We start from the raw sequence: 27,451 nt of genomic DNA, 5'->3' as shown, positions 1-27,451 counted from the left end.
CTCATGTCTCCAGAAACAAAAAATACACAAGTGTTTGGTGTCTCCCAAAAGGAACATCTTAACCCTAAAAGTGAAACCTTGATATAGTTTCATAGTTTCTAGGGTCGGAAGGGACCTGAGCAGATCATCGAGTCCGACCCCCTGCCATGGCAGGAAAGAGCACTGGGGTCAAACGACCCCAGCAAGATGTTCATCTAACCAGACTTGCACTGAACCTAAAAGGCAATCACCCATAAGCAAAGGAGAGACCTATCAATACATTTATACATTGGCAGTTAAGCACCGAGGAAGAGGAGAAGTTGAGCTTTCAGCAGCCAAGCATTCATTCAGGGCGATAGATCAATGTGGTACTCGCGTCCTCCTGTGGATACAGCCTGCTCTCCAAGCCATTCAGTTATATACAGACTGCAGCACAGTGGGAAAAACTTGCAAGCTATATGAGTGTAACTTGGTCAACCATCCTTTGCCCTCTCTGCAAACCATGCCAAGCACAAAAGGAAAATAAAAATATAAATAACCAAGGCTGAAGCTTTGTAGCATCAAAAGAAAGAAAGAAAAATTTCAAACCCTCCTTTTAAAGCACAAGTGAAATTCTGTTAGAAGCCAAAGAGAAAGCACTTAACTTCATCTATGGCGCAGCTACATCCATGTCTGCAACTGCAGCAGTGGTTTAACTAAAAATCTATGTCGGCACAAGATGCTGCAAGATTGCATCTTTTCACACAAGAGCAGTTAAATTGCATCTGCTTGCACAGGATTCAAATTCTCTGCTGGTATCAATCACTTCAACTCCCTGGAAGTTATTTTTCCTAGCAGGGAATTTGGCCCATATTCAGTGGGGGTGAACCAGGGCATATTTGAGAAGAATCTTTTTTTCTTTAAACACTTTACTTATTCCCATCCCAAACCCCAGACCACACAACAGGAAAACTGCTACTTCTCCACCATTCCCGTTACTTAAATGACTGGCTAAGCCCAAGCCACATTAATTGAAGCAGAAAGTGTGGAGGAGGGAAGATTAGACAACAAACACAGCAATTCACTACTGATACCCTAGCAAATATATACAAGGACAAGCGGGGAGTTTGTTTGCCAATAATTTGGTTGGTATGCAGCAAAACAGAGCAGTCTGCCTGCCTCACTGGTTGGAATCACAAGAGGAATATGCCATTTGAAAAAAGTCCCAATTAAGGAACAGTTGTGCAAAAAAAGAGATTTCTGTCATTGTATGGATATACAGGATTTCTCCTTACCTATAGAATATATATAGATACGCACACACATACATATATATCTACATCTATATCTAGATATAGATACATATATCGTTTCAATTATTGGAGTGATTACAGCTACTTGAGTTTACTAAGCATCCTAAGGGCACTTTCTGGCTGAAGCAATTAAATCCATTGTATTATAGACAAAAAAAAAAATAAAGGGAATCTTATTGTGGAGGAGAAAAGAGCAGCTTCCTATTGTGTTATACAACATCATGTAAAAAGTTTATACATGTGAAAACTACTGTCGAGTTTTCTGAACACAGAAATGTCTCCCCCCCGCCCCCATTGGCAAGTGTTCGCGTTGGCCCAATCGCTACGAATGCAAGTGTCCTTATCAGGTTTTCCCTTTTTGTGAAGGAGTGGCTCCTCTCCAGATGGAGTTGAGACTATACAGCATGTTATCCTATGCATTGGCTGTTGGTTGGCTAAGGGGACACGGCTGTGGATAGCTCAAAAGAGTTTTGCTTTTTTCTTCATGTTGTTGCGTCTCCACAGAGGTAACTTGTCAAACTCCTGTATCGTCATGCCAAAGATTTCCTGGAAAACCTCAGGGGCTAGGTGGCGCTGAAGAGAAGAAGAAAAGACAAGGATCAGTTCTAGCTAAGAAGATGCTAGAGGACAAACTGGCAAACAGGCCAAGCCAGCTCTGGCGATAATCTGAGGGGCTTGACGTCATGGGGCATTCATTACTGGAATAACAACGCTTGCTCAGAAAAGTTATCCAAATTCTGATCCATCACCGATGGACCAAGCCTCAACTCTTCCACATGGCTTTTCCTCAGTGTATCTCAAGGCACTTTACAAATGAGGTTGCTATATCATTAACCCCAGAATGAGGCTTAATTAGAGAAGGGCTGTACCTTGCTCCAGGTTAACCACCAGGTCATCTTGAGAAGTGGGCAGAGAGCCCAGGACTCCTCTCTTCCAGTCCCATTCGTTCCCCACTGTGGTTCCCATCAATTAAACTTCCAAAACCCCTCATGGGGCCACTCTACTATCCCCATTTTGCAAAGGGAAAAGCTGAGGCAAAAGGTGCTTAAAAAGTCTCCGGAAAGGAGGTCCCCAGGTTCATGAGAGTGGGTGGCACCAAGGGAGTATGTTCTGCATGAGAAGAAAGCACAGGGGTGGGCAAAATGTTGGATCGGGCCAGAGGCTGGACTCCATTTCCCAGGGGCCCCTGCCCACGTTGCTGCGGTCAGCTTCCATGCAGACCCCACAAATGGGGGGAGGATGTGACAGCACAGGGCCAGGGTTTCCAAGGACACTGGCCCCACCAGTGCTGGCAGGGCATGCAGCTGGGCAGACAGCTGCTTCGGGGCCGGGGCAGGATGGTCCGGAGCTGGGGCAGAGCAGAATGCAGCTGTGCCCTGGCTCCCTGGAAACCAGCTGCTGCAACATGGGCAGGGGCTGCTGGAAATGGAGTCCACCATGGGCCCGATCTGGCCTCTGCCCACCCCTGAGAAAGCACCTAACAACTCAGCTTCCCTTCCTCTTTTGAGGGAGTGATGTCCCTGCATATCCCTGAGCCAAGCCCCCTGTTCCTTCTAGGCACTAGACAGGTTTCTTGCTCAGCAAGTGCTGAGAACGGGTGGAAGGTCTTCTAGATGCACGAATGTAATAAAGGGCAGAGTTATGCCTATAGATTTCTGGAATTTAAAAAAAATGCAAAAACAGCCACCCCACTATCTGGGTATCTCTCCAACTATCTCACTATCTCTGTCATGCGCATTCACAAGCAATTGTTGTTTGGAAGCAGCAACATCAACCCTCCTTCTTCTAGATGTGGGTCAACCACTAATTGAAAAGTGTTAGCAAGAAACTTCTGCGGGTTATTCCATAAATGTCCATGGTGGAGTCCCTGAAGCATCCGAGCCTGGCTTCCACCAGAGACACAATGCAGAACCTGCTAGACTACTGTCCGGACAGGGTTAGTCCGACAGCTGTAAAACAAGCAAATGCAACATGGATTGAGAATGCACGATGAGAACTGGAGCAGCTCCATCAAGGTGCGTTCACACTAACTCCTACATGCAGATTTGGAACAGGGACTGTATTCAACACCCTTCTGGCCACCTCCTCAATCCTTCTTCCTTGCAAATCACGGTTGCTATGTGCATACTACTTGCACACTGGCTTCTGGCTTCTAGCCCATCCAGGAACAGCACAGAACAACTGCAAACGCTTTGTCTGCCTGAAGAAGGGTCTTTGTACCTGAAAGCTTGCAAAGCAGAATTTTTCCAACTATTTTAGTTGGTCTAATAGAAGATATCAGATTTACCCAAAGATCCATGTCTGCTTATGTCCCTAGACCAAGCAAGGCCACAACCAACACCCCTGATTGCTATGTGAGGCATTCCTGTGAACGCTTCTTCCTGTAACCCAGGGCCCAGACATCTACATTTGATCTTTCAAGCGAGCAACAAGAAACCTTGGCTGAAAGTTTACTTAGGAATTGACTTCTCTTACCTCAAGCCTGGTTCTGTCCACGTCTCTTAGTATTTTATTTCGTCCTCTGTTGGTCACCATGAGCACTTCATATGGATAAATCTGTTAACAGTGTATAAAGAGGGGGGGAAAGAGATATATTTATATTCTAGAGCACAGAATATTCATATATTCTTCTTATAATAACCACACAAATAGGATTCTTGAAAAGAAACTAAAAAACCTTAAGAACAGCTTATTTAAGATCCTGAAAGTATAGTCTAGTTTGAGCTAATTTTATACCAAAAGCAAACTGTACCAAATTTTACAGATTTAGCATACTTTTAGACTGATTTGGGGGAGGGTTTGTGCTTCACACTTCCTATTATCTGTTATGCAAGGTATAGTACACATTTGTGTTCAACCATAAAGTACAGTTGCATATCTGGTCAACCTTTTGCCCTTTGATGAGTCAACACAGAGTTCATTAAGGCAAAAACGAATTATTTATAAGCATGTTTGAAGCTTGCCATAACTTGTACATCTACGAGGAAAAAAGAAAATACATCTATTGTACCAAACAAACATCAACCACTTGAAATACACTCAAAAAAGTTTGCCTTAACAAATAGTTTAGTTACCATGTAGGATGACTGCCTTGAATGAAATTCATCAGGTACCTTTTCTTCATGTGTTTCAGATTATTACAGACCTTACACAGGTTCCCATAGTAAATTTGAACCTGACACAGAATGATGGATTTCAGATATTCCTGTAGCTAGATTTTTACATTACAAGTCTTTATGGTTTTTAATATGGCAAACATCCATTAAATCGCCTGTTAAATGTTTTCTCTATTTTTATTTATATTGTACTGAATATCCAGGTATTATGCAGACCAGATGTCTGGCCATAATGCATTTCAGAGGTTAGGGACAATTGTGCTTTTTTTCCCCCTATTGGCTTGGACAGATTTAATCCCATGTTTCTAAAATGAAAAGACTTGAAGTAACATCTTTTTTGCCAACTCTTCCCAAATTAAACTAACACAATCTAAATGATACTCTGGAGAAAGAAACCCATACGATTTGGTCCTTTACATAAGGTGTCTGAATCACAGCCTTACAATCATGCCTAGCCTCTGCAATGACCCAGAGAGACGATAACTGCAGTAATGAAATGTCTAACAGTTAGTTCACTGAGCACAGTAACAGGTCCCTGGTTAAGTCCTGACCCAGCTACCTCCAAAGTCAACGCAAGTCTTTCTACAGACTTCAGAGGAAACTGTATTGGCCTTTATGGCCAGTTGTAGTAGTTATTTTAGTGACTTGGATATTTGCCCAATGGGACCAGGACCGAGACCACCAACCCTTTATTGCAGAGGCAAAAACATCAGAAGTCTTTAATATGCTTAATGCCATGAGAAGGGAGAACGTCACAGCTAACATTTGAGTTTTACTGTTTCACTAAAACGTTCGTTCCATTGTCACTATTTAAAAAAACTTTAAAGGCACAAGAAATAAGATTCAGCCATCCGTGAACATACCACTGAGTTTATTGTAATTAATATTTTAAAGAAGGTGGACTTACATACTGATTTGTAAGATATGGTTCTTAATAGACTCTGTCATTCTTATAATTGTACATTTGGTTCTACGTTATACCTTAGGAGTTACATTGTTCATGTTCTATGCTAAAAACAACCACAGTATACAGAATTAGATAAAACTAAAATGTAACTTGTCATAACAGAACCACCACAGTGACCTCAGGAAAAGTTTAAATCCAAGCTGTGAGGTCAAAAGCATATTTCATATTTAGAAATTCACAACACAGCATTGTTCATAACTCCAGGTTCTATAGGATGCACAAATTCTGTCCTCCTTTTGAGGGACCTTTTGATAGTTTTGGATGTTCTGAAATGCACTGATTTTTATTTTCCAGTTTCTTCGTTGGTATTGGGGCATATCCTAGGTACTTTAAATTAATGGAGCCAGGGCAATTCACAGAACCAAATATTTAGGCCAATACTTTTAAATGTCAACAAAACCCAAAGTTTTACATCAGCAAGATTTTTTCCATTAGGAAAATGACAGAATTTGCTACCCAAAAAACTTTTAAAACATTCATTTTAAATAAGTTGACTAGGTCCAGCGACAGCACTGGTGGCAGTAAGGAATTATACTGCATCTCAGAAATCATTAGAATGGATAAGTAGCATCTGAGGAGATGAGAATGGCCCCAAGCTAGACTGTATATAGTTTACTTAAATGTTCATGTATAATGAAGCTTCTAAACCTAGGGTTAAATTCTGGTATAATTTATTGAGAACAGGAAAAGCAATTTTTGTTTACAAAAGCTGCTCTTCAACCTAAAAGCAGAAATACTGAACCTTAAGACTGTCGTAAAACCAGCAGAAACAGGCAAGCCAGCAGTGGAAGAACGCAGAGAATACAGGCCCCGCTCTGATCATTAACATGAACTGCTTGTTCCAGTCCCAAATGCATTTACCCAGAGTGGTAGAGTATCATGAAATATGGTACAGTAATGACTCTTTCTCAACCAATGTACTAAGAATCTCTTTTTTTCCCTCCATCCAAGAGCAAACTTAAAGCTGATGAAAAGTGCCTGAATTAATAACAGCACTGGAGAACTAAGCCCTTGTCTGCACTGTGAAGTCCAGCTGGCAAAACTGTGTCAGACAGGGGTGTGGAAAGATTACAACCTGTAGCAGATGTAGCAATGATGGGAACACCTCCAGTCTAAATTCAGCTCTTCTAGCAGAAGTCAAACTCTCCCATTCACAGGAACTGGGTAAGTAGCAGCAAAAAAACCTCTTCTCTCAATAGAGCCATGTCTATAGCAGGGGACCCAGGCACCATTGCACACTTAAAAGGCCCATACAGTAGAGATAGTTTAGGTGTTTTACTGATCATCAGAACATGGACTGCATGGGCAGAAGCATTACAAGGTTCCCTAAAGACACACAACCCAACAGCTTCACTTCTCAAGCCTAGTAAGACTGAGACTCTGCCCTCAGAGTTTGGGAGAAGTGGCCACCCAATGACTTGAGGGCTGGGAGTGCAGTTCAACCTTTAGAGCTGCTTAAATCTTTGCCCTTTTTTACTGAGACCTTATTGCTAGTGCCAGTTTTGGCCAGAGCTGATTCTGGATGGTGCCACGTGTTTTTGGGAATAACTGTACTGAGAGGCCCAACTCCCGTTTAATTTCATATGAACCATGATTCCTATTATGTCCTAATAGTTTTCTTTCTGCAATTTTTAAGAGGAGAACACCTAAACTGAGAATATTTGCTTCCTTTGTGTTTTACCAGAAAATCCAAGTTATGGTATGAGCTGTGTGCAATCTACACATGGTAACTACAACAGTCGGTTGCAGTGGCTGTGTTTCATTTTCATATCGAGAAAAGCCATGTTTTGATGAAGATGTATTAGTCTAAATGTTTGTGTGTTAAGTAGATGCAGGCCAAAGGATCACATGGGAGTCTCTTGGTGATCACACAATGCTTTTGCCGATTAGACAGGTAGCGAGGCCAAATCATTCATTATATGCGGCATGCTCACGGCAGTCCAGTACATCTGCAGTCCCATGACACTGTCTCTCAACTGCTCTTGAAAATAATATTTTCATATTCACCTCTGGGCTCATTCTCTTATTTAAATGGAATTGGAACAAAGAGATTCTTAGAACTCAGCTCTTTTGCATGCAGCTGCTATTTAAAATGGGAGGACTTCAGACACGCACATTACCCTTAGTCAGGAAAATCAACTCCTCATGTGCATAATTGCACTTTATTATACTGCATGGACATCTGAAATGCAGTGAGCAGAGGCCTAGCAGTCATGATGATGAGACTTGTTTTCTAAACCATCAGAATATACGTGTACATACCTAAATGCCTTTAATAATCTGCTAGCGTTGCCTGCCCACGAGTGCTCTGCGGCTGATACTGCCTCATTACAGCTGAAACTGCCCATCTGGAGTTGTCTCTCTCCAGGGTTATGCTCGGTAGTTTTCTACTCTTTTGGTTCTATGAAGGTGGCAGCTACATTGGAGAGAGGATCAGCTGCATGTGGTGTGGCTCAAACACTTTGAGCATCTTCGGTTTATCCCTAGAAGAGCCTTTGACATGTCAAGGCTTGTGGCTCTGCTTGCCCTATCGCGGTGCAGACAGGAGGCATAGCTACTCAAGGCAAGGACCAGAGCAGAGGGAGAAGTTTGGCAAAAGCAGGAGCAAACTGACTGGGGTGTAGCAAAGGCAAACACCAGAGAGTCAAGACATTTTCTATGATCTCTCATCTGCATTACAGTCAAACCTTCACTGTCTCAAAGGAAAGTGAATAATGTCTGCACTTGCCTTTGGTTCCAACATGTTAGGCATAGACACTCCTCTGTCCATTCTCATTCCAGGGACATGACCATCCGGGAGGGACTGCATCGGATACAGGTACACATCAGACACACAGGTTACACACGCACACACACACAGGGTAAAGGCACTCATGTAATGATGAAAACAGAGGTGAATTTACCCTCAAACCTCCCCTAGGTCCTTATGTTTAACTTTGCTCTACAGAATGCCATCATTACTATTGCTTAGCATTTTGCCAATGTGAGCTGCAGGAGCTCCCAGCTCGTTTCCCTCCCTCATGGGCTATAAGGTAGTGTCAGCTATGTGGGATCACACACAGCTCTCTGTGGAGCCCTTCAACACTAGTCCATAGCCCACCAGAAGTCCCTAAACAGTGACAGGACCTCTTGTGCCTCAAAAGCTGCACATGCTTCTTCTGTGGGTGTGCAGCTTGAAATCTGAACTCATAGCCCACATAACCCCATTCTGGGACACTCTGAAACCGCTGGACTAGCTTACTACTTACAAATGTCACAGTCATTCCCTACATGTCTTATCCTGTAAGGTATCGGAGATAGACAGCTGAATTTCACTGGATGTTTGGCTTTAAAGATTCCCTTGTTCAGTAGCAAATTAGCAAATACATTAGTCACTGGGACAGTGCTAGTGTTGCTTTGCTCTGACAAAGCAACTGTAAAAAATGGCACCACACATTTCTGCTTAAGTAATTTTTCCTCATAAATAACTACTGCTTGTGATGGGTTCAGTTTACCAGTAAACAGTCTCTTCTTCCAAGTGTTGACAGTGGAAACGCCACCTAGACCTGGAAGTCGGTCTGGGTTCTTCCCATTTTGCGTGGAAAGAACAGCCTTGTCAGCCTTATTACAAAGCTTCCCTTACATTCGAGTCTCCTGCGTCTCCATGATACCCTTCCTGACACCTGCGCAAGCCTTCCTTGGATGTGTACAGGTACAAAAGATTGAAACTTTAGGCCTCAATAAACTCCCACCAAAGTCCATCTCTGCACTCCCTGACTAGTCCTTTAATTGGGAGTATGATGGTTAATTCTGCTGCAGAGGCACCAGGAAGACTAGCATGCATCTAACATGCTGGCAGGGCAAGTGCACTGGGTTAATGTCCAAAAGTCTAAGCAGTTTATTTTTGTCATTAAAACCAATGGATTTGACTATGACTTCCCATAGAGACAGCTCTATTGTATAAACGGGTGCCACTTCTACACAGTTTCTGTTCAGAGCAGAACCACACTTCAAGGATAATGCAAGAGGATAACATAAATACATTTGATCATCCTCTTGCTGCTAAGCAGTGTCTTTGATATGCTGCATAATACATCTGTCCATGTATTTAAACTATTTATTAATATTATTTAGCATCTGCATTGTGGTAGTGCCTAGATGCCAACCCAGGTGAGGGCCATTTCTGCTGGGGTCCTAACTGCCTAGTGGACATTCATTAAAATAAGCACTGGCAACAATTTTCAGTGGCAACCTGGAGGAGAAGGGCAGAGCACCTACTTCCAGGGAAGCGATGGTGATGGCATCACAGAAGACCACTTCCCAACCTTCTTGGCTGGAGGGTCAATTCCACATTGGCAGCCACAGACAAAAAGGGCGAATTCAGCGCTTACGGTTTAAAACGGGCACCCCCAGAATGAAGAGGGCTGTCTCTACCCTTCTCTTTGGTTGGGACCAGACAAGCAGAGGGAAATCCCATGCTAAGATGCCAAAAAGGAATTACTGGAGATAATTTTCGTTCCATTAACATCACCACGCTGGTCACAGAATTGGCGTTCGGGCCTCCTCACCCAGCTCTGGGATGGTGTCAGGAAGTAACTGAGCTGTGCCTGTTCCTTGTGGATAAACGGCTACCTCATTGATTATGCTTAAGCATGCAGATAAACTGAAACAAAAATGTCGTAAGAAACCCTTTCCTGTAGCAGAAATTCAGATTTGAGTATGAGGGGGTGTTCTTAGCTCTGCTGTCAGTTGAGTGGTGAAAACCCATACTCTACCTGGAAATCTGAAAAGAAAAAAAGAAAAAAATCTCATCAGCATCAGACAGCAAAGGAGCCTGGATTGATCGCACTCCACAGAAGTATCAGTTTCTCATCCTAAGCAAAATGAGATCATTTTGCAGCCTCCGGCAAACCCCGACTCACTGTTCATCACTCTGGTCCAATTAATCCTTTGTAGAAATGTCTGAAGGTTATTAGCTGCAATTCCCTAAATGGCATTAGGAACTTTTGTCACCTGCCTTGTATTATTTTATAATTAAGCATAAACTGTCTCCTCCTGCCACGCAAACTATAGCACTGTAGTTGGCTCTGATGCACTATGACATTTGGGGAGAAATTCAATTTTTTTTGGATGTGCTTGACTCCAAAGGCCAGATCCAACTTCTACTGAAGCAGTTGGAAATGTTTAAAAAAAAAAGGGCTTGGCGCTGAAGGTTTTATCCTTTATGAGGAAGCAAGAAAGCTAATTTAACAATGTAGCTTTAAAAACGGATTCAGTTAAATCACTGCAATCTGAACCACATGACTTGAATCTGTACAATTTTCCTGTGTAGAGGAGTTTTACATGTTTATACTACAGCATACCAAGAGCTGTGGTGCAGATAGTAGACACACATTTCTTGTAGGTCAATTAGAGTAATATCCATCACTACAAGTGTAAATTATTATTTAAAATACATCATCAAAATGTTATTTCTTTTTTGCAAGTACAGCAAGTTCCCACCAGTTAGATATCAAAGGGCTCCTACTGGCACCTTCAGTGTTGCTTGTCCCATACACGGACTGGTCCCCATTGTTTATTTTAATGCAGTTTCTCCCGGTATCCCCAAGCTATGAAATCTTGCTTTAAATTGGCCACAAGACACTCATTTTGAAACAATGTGATTCATTAAAATAATTCCAATCTACTCAAAATTTTAAAATTTCAAATGATAACAACATTTAAAATAATCTGAATTTTTGAAAAATTAATTCTGACAAAGCAAATCTCTGATAAAAACTGTTTAGCTCCCTCTGCTGAATGAGTAGTACAGGCACAGCCTCTGGGTGGGGTATCGAAGTGGAAGCTACGAGGAGTCTGGCGCTTCCCTCCCTCAGGCCTGTACATGGTTAAAGACTCCTGATAATACCTTTCAGCTCAAGCTGCTTTTGCAAGATAAATTACAACCTCCTAAAAGGAGAGATTGTAATTAAGGACAGAGAAACCAGTTCAGCAAATATCTGAACTGATCACAAAAGTCTCATCTTTCCCTGTTCGGTGAAAGGATCCAGGCTTCTAGAAGGGTTGGGTCTCTTTTAAAAAGAAAGGGCAGTTTCATTCAAAGATTTGTGCCCAACATAACTCTACACATTAAAAAGAAGGTCCCTTCCTCTTACCCGTACCTCTCCTAAACTCTTTCCTATAGCACGATTCAGTCATCCCTGCTTTGTGCACTGGCCTTCCTTCTTCCTAAGATAAACTCTGCTCTGCTCACTACATGACTATCCTTCTGCCCCTTATGCCACTCAATTGACCATTCCCGTTTCTACCTGAGCCTCTGTAATGCTAGTCTTGGCTCGCAAAGAGACAGTGGCATCATGCACCACAGTTTTCTGAATCTGAATGAGGCTCTTCATCCAAGAGTCTTCAGCCATTTTCCAAATATTAATTAAAAGTGCAAACACACGAGGCATTTCCTAGGCAACAAACTGACTTTATTACCTAGTAAAAGTGGAGGGGGCATGTGACACACGTGCCTACTGCAGAGTAAATCACTCTGATCCAGAGTAAAGTTACCCCTTGAAGAATGTGCATTAATTTTAGTATGCAGAATGTGTCCAGTCTCCTCAACAATTTTATCCGCAGGGGGCAGTTTGCTCGATGTAAACTGTCTCCTCCTCTACCTAATGATCAGGTGCTATACTAGCACCTATGGCAGGCAGCTGGATACATGGTTGGTCCTTACTGGGCGCATGTACAGGGACACATTCATGTGCAGCAATATGCTCTGATGTATATCACACCAGCGTTTACTGCTCCTGCGCACCACATTTACATGTGCACCTGGGACTGCAGCATGTTTTGGGCAGCCTGGCTGGCAGGGGACCAGGGGCGGGTGGGTGTCCCCTGCCAGCCTGGTAGCCCGAGGCTGGTCCAACCCAACTCAGTGTGCTGCAAAGGGGCTGCCTTGGGCACAAGGGTGCTCCAGTGTGGGGCTAGTCAGTAGGTAGCCCCTGCACTGAAGCACCCTCATGCCCCAGCTAGTCAGGTCAGCATCTACCTGTGTGTTGCTGTGCACAGAAAAACTCCACAGCAGGATAATACTTGTATTTACAAGTACTAATCTGAGTGAGTTTATTAGTTTCTTGTGGTCTAATAGGGCCACACTTGTAGACACCAAGTAGCTTACTGCAGTGCTAAGTAGACAACTCCACAGTAAACATCTCATGTAGACACGCCCACTAGGGAGTAAATTCACTGCAGAGCAAAATCTACAATAAATAACTATAGTCCTTGTGTTGTGCACCTTAACACCAGCACTGCAGCATGCAGCTGCTAAGCTGTACACTGGGCAATGTCTTCTTATACTGGACAGTTGAATAACCAGTATAAACCGTCTCTTAAATGCAGTGGGAAAATGTCATATGAAGGTGGAAGAGTGTTCCCTAAACTAACTGTGATGTTTAAGACAAACTGTCCACCTCTAGCTGTATTACCATATAATCGTGTCTATAGCAATTAATATGCTGATGCATGTACATACATTGGACTATTCCTATAACTTTTTACATATACAGAAGTTGCCATTTGGCTTCCTTGTAGCAACACTCTCCCTCTCTCTCTCTGTCCTTATATAATGTGTATGTGTGTGTGCGTGCACATGCCCAGTAATATCATGTCTATTAAAACATAGCAGTTATTCTTGTTCTGGCTTGCATAATAAACAACAGTGCAAGTCAGAAAGAAGGGAACAAATACAGGCTTTCTATTGTTTAATCCAGGTGAGGCTCAGAGAAGAGACCCCTGCAGACTCATTTCTCAGTGACTCATTCATTAGGTCAAACTGAAATACTGGATCTACTTTGCAGTTCTGGGCTAGCTCACTGGAAACTCAAAGGCTTCATCTGTGCACACAACTAGTCCATTAGGATCCTGCCCTCCTGAACCTTTAGAGCAGTGATGCTCACCATTTTGGCTATGCCTGCCAGAAAAATGGTACAGGGCTGGTCTGTGGGTAGGATCAGACTCTGTGCTGTGACAGCGTGCCCCCCGCCTCCCCCCCCAGGATCAGGCCCTGGGGTCCAGTGCTGCCTCTGTGCGTTGGGACTGGGCTGCTGCCCCCACCCACTGGGGACGGACTCTGGGGCCCTACACTACCCTTAGGCCCTATGTGCCAGGACTGTGCTCCAGGATGCCTTGTACACCCAATCCAGCATGAAGGGCCATAACCAGGGGACCATGGAGACTCCTGTGGGCTGGACAACTGGATCTGGCCCAAGGACTGGGGACTGTGCACCCCTGCTTTAGAGTAGTGGTTCACACCCACAGGGCCATCATTTCTGCTTGAATGCACTGAAGGTTATTATAAGAGATTCCCTGCTTGCCAGAGAGGAAATTAAGAAATCCCAGGTACTAAGACCTTAAGATCAACCTTAAAATTTTTTGGAAAAATATCAGGGGAGTAAGCCAAATAAACAACATAAGATGGTTGAGCAAATCCAGCTGTCATGTGAAGAGGGCTAGGTTCATATTCCAGTCTAAGCCTACACCACAAGTATAATCATGCGTTTTGTGAGCAGATCACAACACCCACAATGACCAGCCACAAACACCTACAGAACAATCGAACAGTGTCTGCGTCATGAAAACATGTGGGGAGGCGTCTTGTACCACCTCTGGAGGAGCGCAGCTCAATGGGAGCTCGTAGACAGAGAGTTACCAGCAGCGTATGGTATGATGTTTTCTGGAGCGCCGTACTGCACACTGGCCAAGTGAGTTAGCAGTCCTATGCAAGCACCAGAATAACCTCATTATCTCCTCCTCAAAAGAAGATGCAACGAGTCCACTAGGGCCTCTAACCCATGCGACACATGAGTAACTACCAGGCTTTAAACACACGTGAACATAAACTTTATTCAAAATTAATCACTTTATTTTCCACACACCCATTTGCAAGGGAAGGTAAAATCATATAGGAAAAGCAGAAAAAAGCACTCATTTCCGCTTCCCCTTCTCAATTCCCCAGATTAAAGCAGCTTCCCTTGGCTGAGGAGGATTGTATGGGACTCTCTTCCTGGCCCAGAAAGGTAATTCTAGGAAATCTAATCTCCAGTACTGCTAGGAGAGCTTTGATAGCTGCAAATTTAAGGAGTGAGGGATGTCACGTGGCAGCCCTAGGTCCAAAGCCACTTGGGTGGCCCACAAAAGTGGACGTTCAAATATGTTTTAAAAGTTGTAAAGCATTTCTCATCCCTTAGAGAAGGCTCACTCCTCTCTTGATGTCTTTTGTCACTCTGGGCTTGGGAATCTGTATTACCAGAACCAGTACAACCTCTAACGTAAGCTGGAAGTACTACATGTGATTGACACCTATGAACAGCCCTTATCTTGCTGTCAGGAGGGTTACTGGTTATGATGGAGTCCTGAATAAAACCAGTACAGGGGAGATCAAACTCAGAACCTATATATGCAATCTTAATACCTTACAATCCTGAATTTTAGGAATGAATCTGAAAGAAGGGTGTTGCTTTTACACAGCTGGTTTCATTTTTAAAACAGCCCATTCAAATCCCAGATGCACTTGTACGCTCAAAAAATGAGACTGCATATCTCAGTAGCAGATCAGAAAGTGCTCTGCAAAAAGACCTTTCGACTTATACATTGCATGCTGCTCCCCGCAGAAACAAAGCCTCTACTTTGCCTGAACATAACTATTTGCATGCTCACCGTGCCAAAAGGGGAAAATGAGACACTGGACAAAACACATTACCTAGCTAAGTCGCATAACAAGCCAGAGGCAGAGCTGGGCTTCGCGCTCCTAGTTTACCTGGCACTTAACTGCCGAGCTCACGGCCTTTCAGACCAGAACGTCTAGGGTTTATCATTTGTGAATAAGTACCAAGAGGAGAGCAGAACTGTGCACATCCTTGAGTGCATCCATATGGCCTAACTCCATTTACACTAGTGCCAGATCCATGCCTTGCTATAAATGAGAATAAGAACTATAAGGAAGATCAAACAAAAATACTAGCTTAAAAAGTGCAGCCAGGGGTAAAGTGCTGTGAACAGGCCCAAGACCAGCCATGTCTATACTCTTCAAATGGAAGAGTAGAAACCAACATGAGCATCACGGCACACTCAGGGACAGAAGCAGCGTATGAAAAAATGCCTTCACCTTACCTCGACCACCACTGCTCACGTCACCATAGCTGTTGTACTGACCAAAATCTGTAGACACCGGCTGTGATAGGAAAGCAGAGACAGAGGTGTGGGTACACAGGTCATGTTTAGGGAACTACTAAGATTGAGGCAGCAGACGGGTGATTTTGTGGGCCGATCCCATTGGGAAACCAGCATTTTATTTTTATTAAGTTTTTCTTTCCTGATGATTCTGTACAAAATTGAGGAAACTGCTGTCTTTCGCCGTTTCCATAAAAATCACGAAACTGCTATTTGAGCAGGTCCCTAGGCATGTTTCGTGAGCATGCCACTTTTGTCTTGCATAACAACTTGCTTTAGATTTGTACTATTTGCGCTTACAGGTTTTGTTTGCAGTTTACACAATCTGTGACAGAATCCAGTTGCGGGAAGGAAAGATGAGAGTTGTTTTACTTGTGCTAGATTTAATAAATGAGACCGGTCAAATTTAAAGAAATGATATGGCATCAAGAAGAAAAAAAATTCTCTGAACTGTACATTAATGCCAACTTCTGCTTCTCCCCACTGCTGGCATCTTACCCTGTGCAGTCCATTTCTTCCATAGCCAGGAAGAGAGGAGGTCTTGGAGGCCGCAGCGTGTGCTGTGGAATCGAGAGGAGAAAAATCTCTTATTAAAACATTACAAATGCTCTGGAAAAGTGAAAATCTCAACATTGTGAGAATCAATTAGGGTCTTTAGCGACCAAAGTCTACAAACATGACTGACAGAGCCAAAGATGTATACAACCAATCAACATGTCCTTATCTGTGCCCCATAGGCCAAAGGGTTATGACCCCACAATTGTTCCCTAAGCTAATATATCATCTCATCTGTGGCATCATGAACGGAGGTCATCAGGGAGTGGCACTGAGTTGAATAGCTGCAGCAGGGAAAATTCAAGCAAGTCTCCAACTGTTTTGACAGGGAGTCTTCAAGTAAAATCAGGACCCCTCTGCATAGTTCAGAATTTGGCAAGAAATCAAGGCTTGCTTAGCTCAGTGAGTCTCAAACAGGGTGCTGCAGCACCTTAGGGTGCCACGAAATCCTTTAAAGGGTACCAATACAGTATTAGTACTGTTAGGTGTGCAGACACCTAAATGATTCACCCAGAGATGTCAAATAGGAGTCAAAAACATTCTGCCCCGTGGTGGTCTTTCCGAGTTCTTTTGCAACAGAAGAACTGCTCTTTTATTTTCCTGTAGTCAAAAAACCAATGAAAGCTAAGAGCTGGCATTTTCTGAGGGGTGCCTTGAATCTACCAAGGTTGAGGACCACTGGCCTAGTTACTGCTTACATCATTTGTGCAGCTTCATGTGATTAAAAACAGCAACAAGAGGCAGGAAAATCCACTTACTATTGCTGGACTGGGTGGGTCCATGTTAAACTGCCACAGGCAATTCCTCACATAGTACAACGCCTTGTAGTGTCTTGTCACGTCCCCTGAAATCTAATGAGTTTCATCTCTATATTCTCTTTATTGCAACTGTCACAACAATCATGAAACTCCCAGCTGAAACTGAAGCTTAAGCAAATTTGAAATGGAGACCGGGAAACCTAGCACAGTTTGCAGTTTGATTCCTCAATTGTAATATCCCAAAAGGGGAAAAAAAAAACTTGAGCTTGGTCCTACACAGCTGCACTCTGAGGTTCTGCCATTCATTTCATCAGGATCAAGATCCAAGTGAATAGTAATGGTTGAATCTCAATAGGTTTGGGGCTTGGCGTGATCAAACCTTCAGATCCAAAGTTATCTCAAAATTGCATATGGGTAACTTACCCGATTAGGAGTGGTGTGAAACGACAAGGAACTAGGCTGCCTTGTGGAGCTTCTGCCTAATATTCTAGCTGAGACCAGAAAATGCAGAGGCATAAAGGCATTTTTATGACTTTCAATTGTAACTGTGTAATTCTGGCTATGCATACTCGTAGCTACTACTAAAGACTATTATGGTGTTACAGCTGCATTTCCACAGTTGATGGTGTTACTCATTTTCCACAATTAAACCTCTTTTTTCCCCTTTGCACAAGGAGCGTTCCTTCTCACGCTCCTGGACATATTCTTTCAACTAGACTTGCTGCCCTTGTAATCTCCAGGTCAAGACAATGTATTTTGGCACAGGTGACGTGGGACGAAGGACATGAGGAACATGAGAAGATAAGGGGCTTTGAAAAAAGAGCATGAATGAGTTTGAGCAGCAATTCACACGAGGAAGAGGTGCTGTGGATTGGCACTGATGTAACTGTGCAGAAAGGCATGGCATGGCTGGCACTAAGGTGGCATTCCTGCCAGGTGCATCATTAATGAACATTCATAAGTCCTGACATTACTAGAGAGACTCCAGGTCTCAAAAAGGTGACAGAGGGATTTTACGTCCAAGGCTGGCCCTTCTCTCCCTGATAATACAGTGGGCTGGAAGAGCTGTAGAGACAGAACACGCTGCCCGAGAAAGATGAGAGAGTCTCATTTTGCTTGCAGCCATCCCTTTGGATGACTCAGTAATGACAAATGCCAAACTCCACCGAGAGTTGTTCCTGCTCTTTCTTGGCCTGAAGCAAGATATTGAGCTGCAGATGTTGAGCTGCAAAGTCCTGAGGGTGAAGAGAGACAGAAACCCACAAAGGGTAATCCTCAGAGTTCTGGGAAGGCTACAGAGATGTATTAAAGTTTAAAAACAAAAAAAGCACTATGGATGATTCACTTTTGGCTGCACTGTTGACTTTTCTGTAAGCCACCAGCTAAGTGGAGATGATACTTTTGCCTTTTCTCTGGAATGCTGTATGTCCAACTAAGATGCTAGCTGAGAAGACTGACAAGGACTTGCTATGCTCTTTGTCAGGTGCTGCCCTGCCCCTAAAGACACTGCTGATTTCCTCCTGTCATGTGGGAAAGGCTAAAAGGCTAAGATCAAGGTTAGGCAAGGTGGATGTTTAGTCTGTTGTAATTTAATAGTTTGCAACAGTTCCAGTTCCTTGGCTTTGCATCACTCACTATGTATACGTGGCCAATTCTCCAAGAAATTTCTTCTAATGTCCTCAACTTGACATTTCTCTTAAGTTTAAGAAGCCAAAGGGTTTTTAGGACTTAAAGCAATATCCAGGTATACATTGCCCAGGCCACCACAGACCACTGACAGCCATTTACAGCTAGATTTCAGTTTTGCTGCTTACATGAATTCACTGGAGAGTCATAACGACTGGCAGAAAGGGATGGCCTATCACGGGTCTCCTTTTCCATTTCTTCTTTTAATATTAACTGTCCCAGCCCCGAGTTGAGCTATAAATGAGAAGAGAAAATATATATGTAATGAAAATATCATTGTCCATTCCAGAGGCTATTGAAGACTCTGACAAAGTATTTAAGATGGGGTCATTAACAACCTTCATGAGCTGCTCCTCCTGTAGCTGTCGACGTCTCTGTAGCTCCTCATCCTCTTCCTCTCTGCCGCTTGATCTGCGTCTCATGTCAGCGCCTGCTTCCATAAAACCACAGTACAGAGAGAGCTTCTCACATCAGGTCCACTACACCTTCAAGATCTTAGTATTACTACAAAGTACTAGTTAGCTTGCTGCTTTGCTGAACAATGTAAGTCAAGTTTGCCTGTGGCCTCCAGACATTTTCAAGATCCACACTAAGAAGTGAAAACAGCCAGTCCCACCCACTCCTCTCATTCTTTTGGCTTCACGCTAAAGTCAGCAAATTGTTAAATAGAACATGGGTTTCCAAACTGTTAGGCAACTGTACCAGATGTTAAAAAAAAAAAAAACCACTTTGGCCAGACACAACAGTGTGCACAATCTCCCATGCACATGCTCCCTTTAGGCCGTTCCAAAATCCAGTTAACTAGCAACATGGCTGGAGATTCCCTAGTTACACAACTGCAGGACTGGTGTCTGGAACAGCCCAAAGCTTCAGAGTCATTGGAACATGTACAAGTGAACCAAAGTTGAACAGCAGTGACGTATCAGGGCCTACTAAGAAGCCAAGAGCCAACTGTCTGGAGAAGGGTCACCGAAGAGTACTGTTACATGCATAAATAGTCAAGAACAAATATCCTCATTGTCATTTATACTTGGGACTTGTCTACATTGGCCACCTAAGGCAATTACTCTGAACAACTATTTTAAGGAGGAATTACATTGCATTAAAATCCTATGTGGATACACTTCAGAAATAAAGTAGCCTTATTTCAGTTTGGTTCCCATCAGTTTCAAAGTGAAATAAGATCAGTCAAATTAACACCTCTGATTATGCTAAAGTGAATGAAGATCACTTTACTTCTGAGCGAGAATAATCCTCCATCGATTCAATGCATTTTAAAGTCTCACCTGAATTCATCTTTACTTTTGTGCATTTTCCTGTGTGTAAATGTACTTCCTGTACATGGAATCGGCTTAGTGAGGGTGAGACTATTTTAGTGAACACACTGGATGCAACAATATTGGTGCCAGGTGTATTCTCTCTTCAAAGGCCATCTCCTCATGTACTCAGTCATTTTTTCAATCAGCCCCGGCTCAGGCAACACTTGCAATGCCACCAAGTGCCACCAATTCCCATCCCCAGCAATGGGCAATGACGAATTAAGCAGCAAGGGTGAGGGAGCATGAGAACAAAAGAGCAGCCCTCAGCACAGAACAGGCAGGGCTGGAGTAATGCACAAGGGCTGTGGGGAGAGAATTCAGGGACAGAGCACTGCACGGTGCAGGGAGGAGGAGGAGGGTGGGTGAGCCATACCCCAGCCGGGTAGGTGGTTAGCACCTTCTAAGGTGGTGCCCTGCACTTCCGTAGGCTGAACTGAATCTCTCTGTCCCTCTGCAGGCTGGGCCGCAGGTTGCCGGCCCTGGCGTTTGGATATTTACATGGAATATAATGCGATGCAAGAAATTGTAACACTGCTGCTAGTGTGGAAATAGTTAAGAGGTTATAGAGATTAAATTCTCTAAGTGCTACATATACAGCCCTTTGCTTTTTGCACAATAGTTGGAACAGGTGTATTTTTTTATTGTAATGTTTAGCTTAGCTCTGTGAACAAAATACCAGATTCAGGGCCCTGCTACATATGTTACACAAATATCTGGTTAATCACACAACCAGATTAACCACTAAATTTAGACCAGTCACACATGCAAGGTAAAATCAGCCCCAAATGTAAAGTCATTATCGCACAATTAACTGGTACAATACATTTAGACCAGCCACATATGAAAAGTAATTACTGCATGGTAAAAATGACTATCCTGCTATAAAGAGAGTCAACCAGCTATAAAGTTAGTGCTTGGAAACGGTGCAATAACGCTATAGCTGGTTTCTATCTGGCTTTAATTTGAACATGTAGCAGGGTCCTCAGTGAAATCAGGTGACCAAACTAAATGCTTTGGCCTAATGCATTTGATTTTTAACCATGCACATTAATAAGTAAAGGTCATACTTATTTCTGAATATAAAATAGCTTCAGGGGCATTTTGGCCACTACAGTGTTCAATGCCATGACTACATTGTTAAGAAAAATGAAGCCACTTGAGAGCCACCGTACAAAATACAGCAGCATCACGGTGCAGTCCACTGCCAGGAGGCTGTTGACTGGGGGATCATGGATCTTCCCACTGTGAGAATTTATTGGGGTGTTATTACCACTGTTATTATCAAGAAAATTGAATATACCCAGGTGTTACCAATTTGATTTTCAGGGTTGTGAAGTTTCAGCTAGAATTCAGGGGACACTGCCAGACAGCTGATGTTCTCTGCTTCAGATAGCTCGCCTCATTGTCCACCAACGAGCTTCTAAACCCTGGCAGAGGTCTCCAGATTGTTACACCGAATGTACTAGCATATGACAAGTGTTAAGTTCTTCAACAGAAAACAGAAGCAACGGCTGAGGACCCACTGTGCTGGGGAGATGATTTCATGACATAATTGCATTCAAGTGTCTGTTCATCCCTGGAACATTTAAGTTAGGCGTGCACTTCTCTTCCGATGGGACTCAGCACAGGCACAGATAAGACAACAGATACAATACTAAAACAAAATAGGATTGTGTATGTGGTTCAAAGAAAACACGATATATGAGAAACCCAAGACATAACACTGTGGAAGAAAACAAATATGTATATATATTCTGTGGTAATGGGGTGGACAGAAAACACGCCTTGATGTGGCCTGAACTGGACCACGGTGCTCCATGCCACCGGAAAAGGCTCTGTGGTCCAAGAAATGACATCCACTGCTATATCTCTGCTGCTAACATACAATTTGAAGATGAAATAAGTAATAACTGAAAGAAGTCAGGCTTCTGTGATATTTTCAAGAAGTCACTCTGTCCGTAAGCATTTGTACAGGAAATGTATGTATTTCCTCTCTAGATTAACATCTGTGTTAAGAGTGTCAATGCTCTTTTGTCAAACCTTTTTCCTTGATTAAACATTTGTGGTACAGGAGTGCCCAGAGATCAAATTGGACCCAGGCCTCATTGTACTAGATGGTGAACAAACACAGGCAGACAGATTTCCTGACCCCAAGAGATTACAGTTTCAAGACAAGTCTGAGTCATTTAGTTGTACCTCTTAAATCCACATCACTTAGATACTTCCTCTTTTTGCATACCTACGGCCGCAAGGGAGGGAGGACCTGGCCAGTGGTCCGTCTCAATCTTTGGTATCTCGTTGGGTGCTGGCGCATGGGCTGCTGGGAACTTGGAGGACTTGATGATATCCTCGGAGGACTTGCTCTGTGCTGCCAAAGCAGCTGCATCTAGATGGCAATCAGGGGAACTTAGCTATGTTACAACCTCTATCAATGTCATGGCTTTCCTTACTTTGGCAACATTTTATAGAGTATAACCATCAGTTTTGAAGTATATGCGCTGTTCTTTGCCTTTCTTGTTCCAAATTGCAGCAAACTAAACTCTTCCCCTTATTAATGTCTTAGAATCAAATATAAGCAGACCCCACACAAAACCCTGGATTTTATTAGAATAGCACTCTTCGAATTCTTAGACAAAGAGAATGCAAGCACATATAGCAAGCAGTATGTGACGCTATCTTATGATGATAGCTGATCATTAATGAAGAGTTCAGTGCATGGGTTCCCTTCCCTTTTGAGCAATAATAAAAGGAAAGTTCAGTGGAGTTGTACTAATTTGAAATGTACTACATTTAAAAATATCTCCTATCCCTTTGTAAAAAAAATTGTAGGGTCAAAGGAATTTACAGCAAATAAACAAATGCATCTATCACTGGACCGTCTATGCTGCATGTACTAATTCACTGCTCAGCAGTGACTAAAGCAGGTCTGAGTTTATTATAAATAGTAAACTCCATCCAGACCAACTCAGCATGTGCAGTCTCCAGGAAACAAAAGTTATCATGTACTCCAAAGGAAACCCAGAATCTTCTCTCAGCAGCACGGCATGAACTTAAGAATGAAGTCTGGGTGAAAATCTTTAAAGTGTTTTAAAATATGGAGATGCACACTATGAGTTTCACCTGATGACAACGGACCAGAAAAATTCAATATGATTTACTTTGTATTATGACAGCCTAATTATCTCTTAATATGCTAAATGTTCGCCTGAATCAATTCATTTTGTATTAGATTATCAAATTAGAGACAGCACTCTTGGACCTCTTTTCAACAAACGACATCTGCTACAAGAAAACAAGGAAATGTTTAAAGAACCGATTCATTTCAGCTTTACCTTCTTAATGTTCAGCACTTTGGCTTGAGATTATCTAAGTAACACGAGAGACTGGGCTAGCCTTTTCCCATTAAAATTAATGGGAACAGCCCACCCCAACCCTTCAGGCTATTCGGGTAACATCAGTATTAGTGTTTACTGAGAATGTTAGAAATTTTTAAAATAGAGGAGGTTCTACGTATAAGCACACACAAAATGTGGGGTAGCTGCTTGGGGATTACAAAAGCATGACTTCGATCAGTACTTACGGATTAGAATTGGTGAGGTCAGTAGTTAAACATTCTCATGTTAATGGGAGGGTGAGAAGACACAATAAAACCATAAAAAACAAATAAAAATAACATTAAAAAAATTTAAACAAGCAAATGGGTAAAAAACAAAAAGAAAAATTAACAAAAGATGACCTACATCGACAGCAGTGTTTTTCTGTGAAACTCTTACTTCTCAATCCATCATAGGAACCTTCACAGTTTTTTTTCCTCATTATGAACTCTGTTACTCTCCACTGGCTACTCATCTAACACCTATGGTTACTGGTCTTTTGCTGCTTAATGTCAGAAAGAAATTATGTTGAGTGAAAGGTCTCCACAAGCTAATGAAAAACCCTCAAAAGGAACAGGACGGTGCCCTTCACCAAAATAAAAAAAGGCTAATCCTATCAACAGTGCTGAATTTACAAGAAAGAGGAATATGTTCAGTAATAACAAAGACCATGCTCCATAGCATAAGGCCGCGGCAAGTCAACTAGCTGCTCATACCATTGTTATGGCATATGCAGAAACAATGCCAACCTGGAAGGAAATTAGAATATCACTGGTATGAACCAACTTCTGTAACAGGACACTGGGAAAATAAACAGACTTTGCTATCCAAGGTCCTTCACTGGCTTTGACAGTCAAATCAGCCCCCACCAGAGATATGTCACTTGCAAAATCTTAAAAAATTACAAATATTCCTAGCTCCTTAAGCAAATATGCATTTGGAATACTAGCTTGCTAATCACCATCTGTACATTTAATGTGGTAACTAAGGGCGTGCTTTATTTACCCAAAACAAAAGGAACAAGATCTGTTTCACCATATTGAAAAATGACAAATTAATCTTACCATGATGAATTTCTTTAGTCTGGAAAAGTAAACTCAAAGCCATGAGACACAGCTAGGGTATATGCATCATGTTAAAGGCACAGAGTGAAATCCTTGTCCTGTTTAGGTCAAAGGGAGTGTTGCTACAGACTTCACCCAAGCCATCTACATTGGGCAAATTACATTTTTTTTCAAAGATGTAATTACCTAACTGCTTGAACAATTGAGCTGTTTTTAAATAAGAAATTCTCATTTTTAATTAGTGTTTTTTATCCTGTGCTGTGTAGATTTAATTGAGTAGCGTTTCCTACTTAGAAACATAGAGAGGAAAGAAGGTTTACCATGCTGTTTGTAGATGGGTGGTTTTCTGTAAATGTTGACCCCTTGATCTGTAGAATTAAAAAAAAAAAGGTGTGAATATACAAGGATCAGTTCAGCTATGAAAAAAAAAAAAAAAGAAAAATCATGACATTAAACCACTAGATAAATCAAACTAAGGACTTAGCACAAGAAGAAGCCAGAAAGCTAACTCTAGCATTACACAGAGCTGGGCTACTCACAGAACAGAAAATACACAAACAGGTGAAAAGTCACAGACATGGGGCATGAAATTCATTGGCATTTATTCTGCAACATGTTGATGAACCAAACTCATGACCCACTCATTTGAATATTTAGAAATTGATTAGTGGGATAAGGGTTAGAGAAGAAATGGAAGCAACAAAGATATATCAATAGTCAAAGATATATCAGTAGTGACACGTAAGTAATTTGGGGGAAAACAACCTCAAATGACTTTCATAAGAAATTGAGCTTCAGCCGTAAGAGCTCAATTTCCCTTCCAACCTAGGGGATGGATTGAGTGTGGAACAATGCAGTGAAGGTACATAGTTTCATAGTTTCTATTTCACAATTTCTATTAAAATCCATTGGACATGCATATTTTAAAAGTCAACTACAAGACTGCACTGGGCCACAGGAATACTCTAAGAAATGCTACCTAGTATGGTCCTAATATCAAGCCCCAAAAGGACAAATAGAAATGTATTTTTTTGCAAGAGATACCACATAGCACACACCCTTATGCATTAGACTTTAGTGGCAAATCCCAGAGCTCTTATACAGGATTTCTACAGTACATTTTGAAGAATTTAAACTAAATTTTTACTAAATACTAGGTCTGAAACAAGAAAAGGGGCTGAAGGAATACCTTCTACGTTCTTCCCAAATAAAGAGCCCCAAATTAATGAAAAACCAAGGATCAGAATCCTGTTATAAGCCTGAGTTGTCTTAGGTGCTGGGAATTTGCATTGCAAACTAACCAGTTCACTGCTGTATTATCTAGTTTCTGGTCAAGTGTCACAAATATATTTTAAAAGTACACAGTGCATATAATGTGTCCTATTGACGTGCTAATGGGGACAACTTTATCTGTGATGTGAGGGAAAGCAAGCCCTAGAAATCTATGAAAATGAGGGTAAGAATAATTCCTATGTGACTACACTCTCCATCTCTCGCTGAATAGGCAAATTCAGAGCTCACAGAGACATTGAGGCATTTTATTGCTGCTACTGGCCCATTGCCTCTACTTGAATAGCAAATGACTGTAAACACTGCTAGGACAGCTAAGTCATGCCATATCATCGTGCCATATCTTCACACCTGCCTAATCTGGAAAACTATGCCTACGGATACCTACTTCCATGTCATCAACATAGAAAATGGTAACAGAAGACCTTTTCAGAGACTGTAAAGTGGCCTGTATTTCTTACAACGAAGAATTTCCCTTGCAAAAAGGGCACACTGACTTATTTGCATCTTTGCAGCTCTGGGAAAGACATGCTATTATGCAAAAGAAATTTCCCCATTCAATTAAAAAAACCCTACAACCTAAATTAAAATGGTTTGGTTTTGTCACGTCTGACCAAGGAGGTGTCAGACGTGACAATAAAGAGTAAAGTTTGAATTAACTGTTACTAGAGTGCATCATAAATGCTCAAGGCTTGATTCTCTGGTTCTGTCCACCAGTGTAAATCACTCCTCTCAGCTGGGCGGCATTACTTGGGTAACAAGCTAATGAGAAGAATCAGGCCCCAACATCCATCATGCTCTCCACTAACTGAACTGAACCATATGGCATCCTCATGCTGAGAGACTTGACTGACCGGGCAAGAAAGGGACCCTCCATCCCTCTGTACAATGCTCCTCTCAGCAAAGCTCAGAGGCAGGCAATTGAAATCGGACTGCGTGCAAACCTCAGATAAAAACAGCGTGAAATAATGGAGACAAGACAGAGGTTACAAAGGCTACATTCTACACTGCGACAGGACACCAAGACACACACAGTGCCAGCTCCTACCTGGAACATGGAAATGTTTAGGGGCCTGAGCGTAAGTTGGAGTTAGAGGGCGGCTGTCTGGCCGATAAGGGACAGGGGAGTTCCGACCGCTGGACGGCTCATTGCCTCCAATGAGAAGAGTGGAGAAAACAAAATGAGAAAAAGGGAGAGCGGTCACAAAGCAAAGCATAACCCAAACTCAACCCAAAGACGGCGAACTCAAAAACTCGAGGGAGCGAGAGACATTTCAACCAAAAAGAAAAACGCAAACAACAATCAGCCGTGGCTAGCATGGGGCGACGTCTGCCTTTCAATGTTCCTGCAGAGACAAGGGTTCCCATTTGGGCCGGCATCGGAGTTCAAAGCAGCACACGTTCATACTGGTGGCATGCAGGCAGGAGTGGTGCACTGGCAGGCCAGTGGTTAGATGGGCAGGGTGCGGGAGAGAAATGGCTGGTTACTTGGCAATGGTTTAGTATCGAGGCTGGCATTTTCGGTTAGTCACAGGCATGTGGGAGAGCAGTTGATGTGAAAACCCATTTCTAAGTGGGAAGAGGCAGATGTATAGTTCCCTACATCAAAGGGTCACAGATGTTAAGAGAACGGAAAGCGCTGTTAGGCCACCCACCCCACCTGAAGGCAAATTTGTTCCCTACAAATAATCTGCTACAAATTACCTTCTTCCCTACATAACCTTTAGCCATCTTGGATTTCAATGTCTCAACATTTTATAGATTTATTTCATAGACATCAGGGCTGGAAGGGACCTCGGGAGATCATCGAGTCCAGCCCCCCGCCCAAAGGGCAGGAAGTCAGCTGGGGTCATA

General features: G+C 42.5%; 1 protein-coding gene across 17 annotated transcripts in view; it reads right to left on the bottom strand.

Annotated features, from left to right (window-relative positions):
* Positions 1 to 1,526: 1,526 nt before the first annotated feature.
* ABLIM1 (actin binding LIM protein 1) overlaps positions 1,527 to 27,451 on the bottom strand; it is a 182,923-nt gene continuing 156,998 nt past the window's right edge. For 2 of the 17 annotated variants that reach the window (XM_019555625.1, XM_019555627.1), the window contains 11 exons: positions 26,646 to 26,750; positions 24,628 to 24,675; positions 22,109 to 22,249; positions 18,889 to 18,980; positions 18,679 to 18,784; positions 16,050 to 16,111; positions 15,492 to 15,552; positions 10,109 to 10,116; positions 8,083 to 8,157; positions 3,747 to 3,827; positions 1,700 to 1,844 (listed from right to left, as the gene is read on the bottom strand). In XM_019555625.1, coding sequence (XP_019411170.1) covers positions 1,731 to 1,844; positions 3,747 to 3,827; positions 8,083 to 8,157; positions 10,109 to 10,116; positions 15,492 to 15,552; positions 16,050 to 16,111; positions 18,679 to 18,784; positions 18,889 to 18,980; positions 22,109 to 22,249; positions 24,628 to 24,675; positions 26,646 to 26,750 — 893 coding nt within the window. In that variant the 3' untranslated portion in view covers positions 1,700 to 1,730. Of the gene's footprint in view, positions 1,845 to 3,746; positions 3,828 to 8,082; positions 8,158 to 10,108; positions 10,117 to 15,491; positions 15,553 to 16,049; positions 16,112 to 18,678; positions 18,785 to 18,888; positions 18,984 to 22,108; positions 22,256 to 24,627; positions 24,676 to 26,645; positions 26,751 to 27,451 lie in introns of all 17 variants that reach the window. The other 15 variants (XM_019555632.1, XM_019555636.1, XM_019555630.1 and 12 more) reach the window with 12 other exon arrangements.

The sequence above is a fragment of the Crocodylus porosus genome, unplaced genomic scaffold, assembly GCF_001723895.1.
Source record: "Crocodylus porosus isolate Cpor-Errol unplaced genomic scaffold, CroPor_comp1, whole genome shotgun sequence".
Classification (NCBI taxonomy): Eukaryota; Metazoa; Chordata; order Crocodylia; family Crocodylidae; genus Crocodylus; species Crocodylus porosus.
The sequence above is the reverse complement of the archived record's forward strand: the minus strand, read 5'-3'. Positions and strand labels throughout refer to the sequence as shown.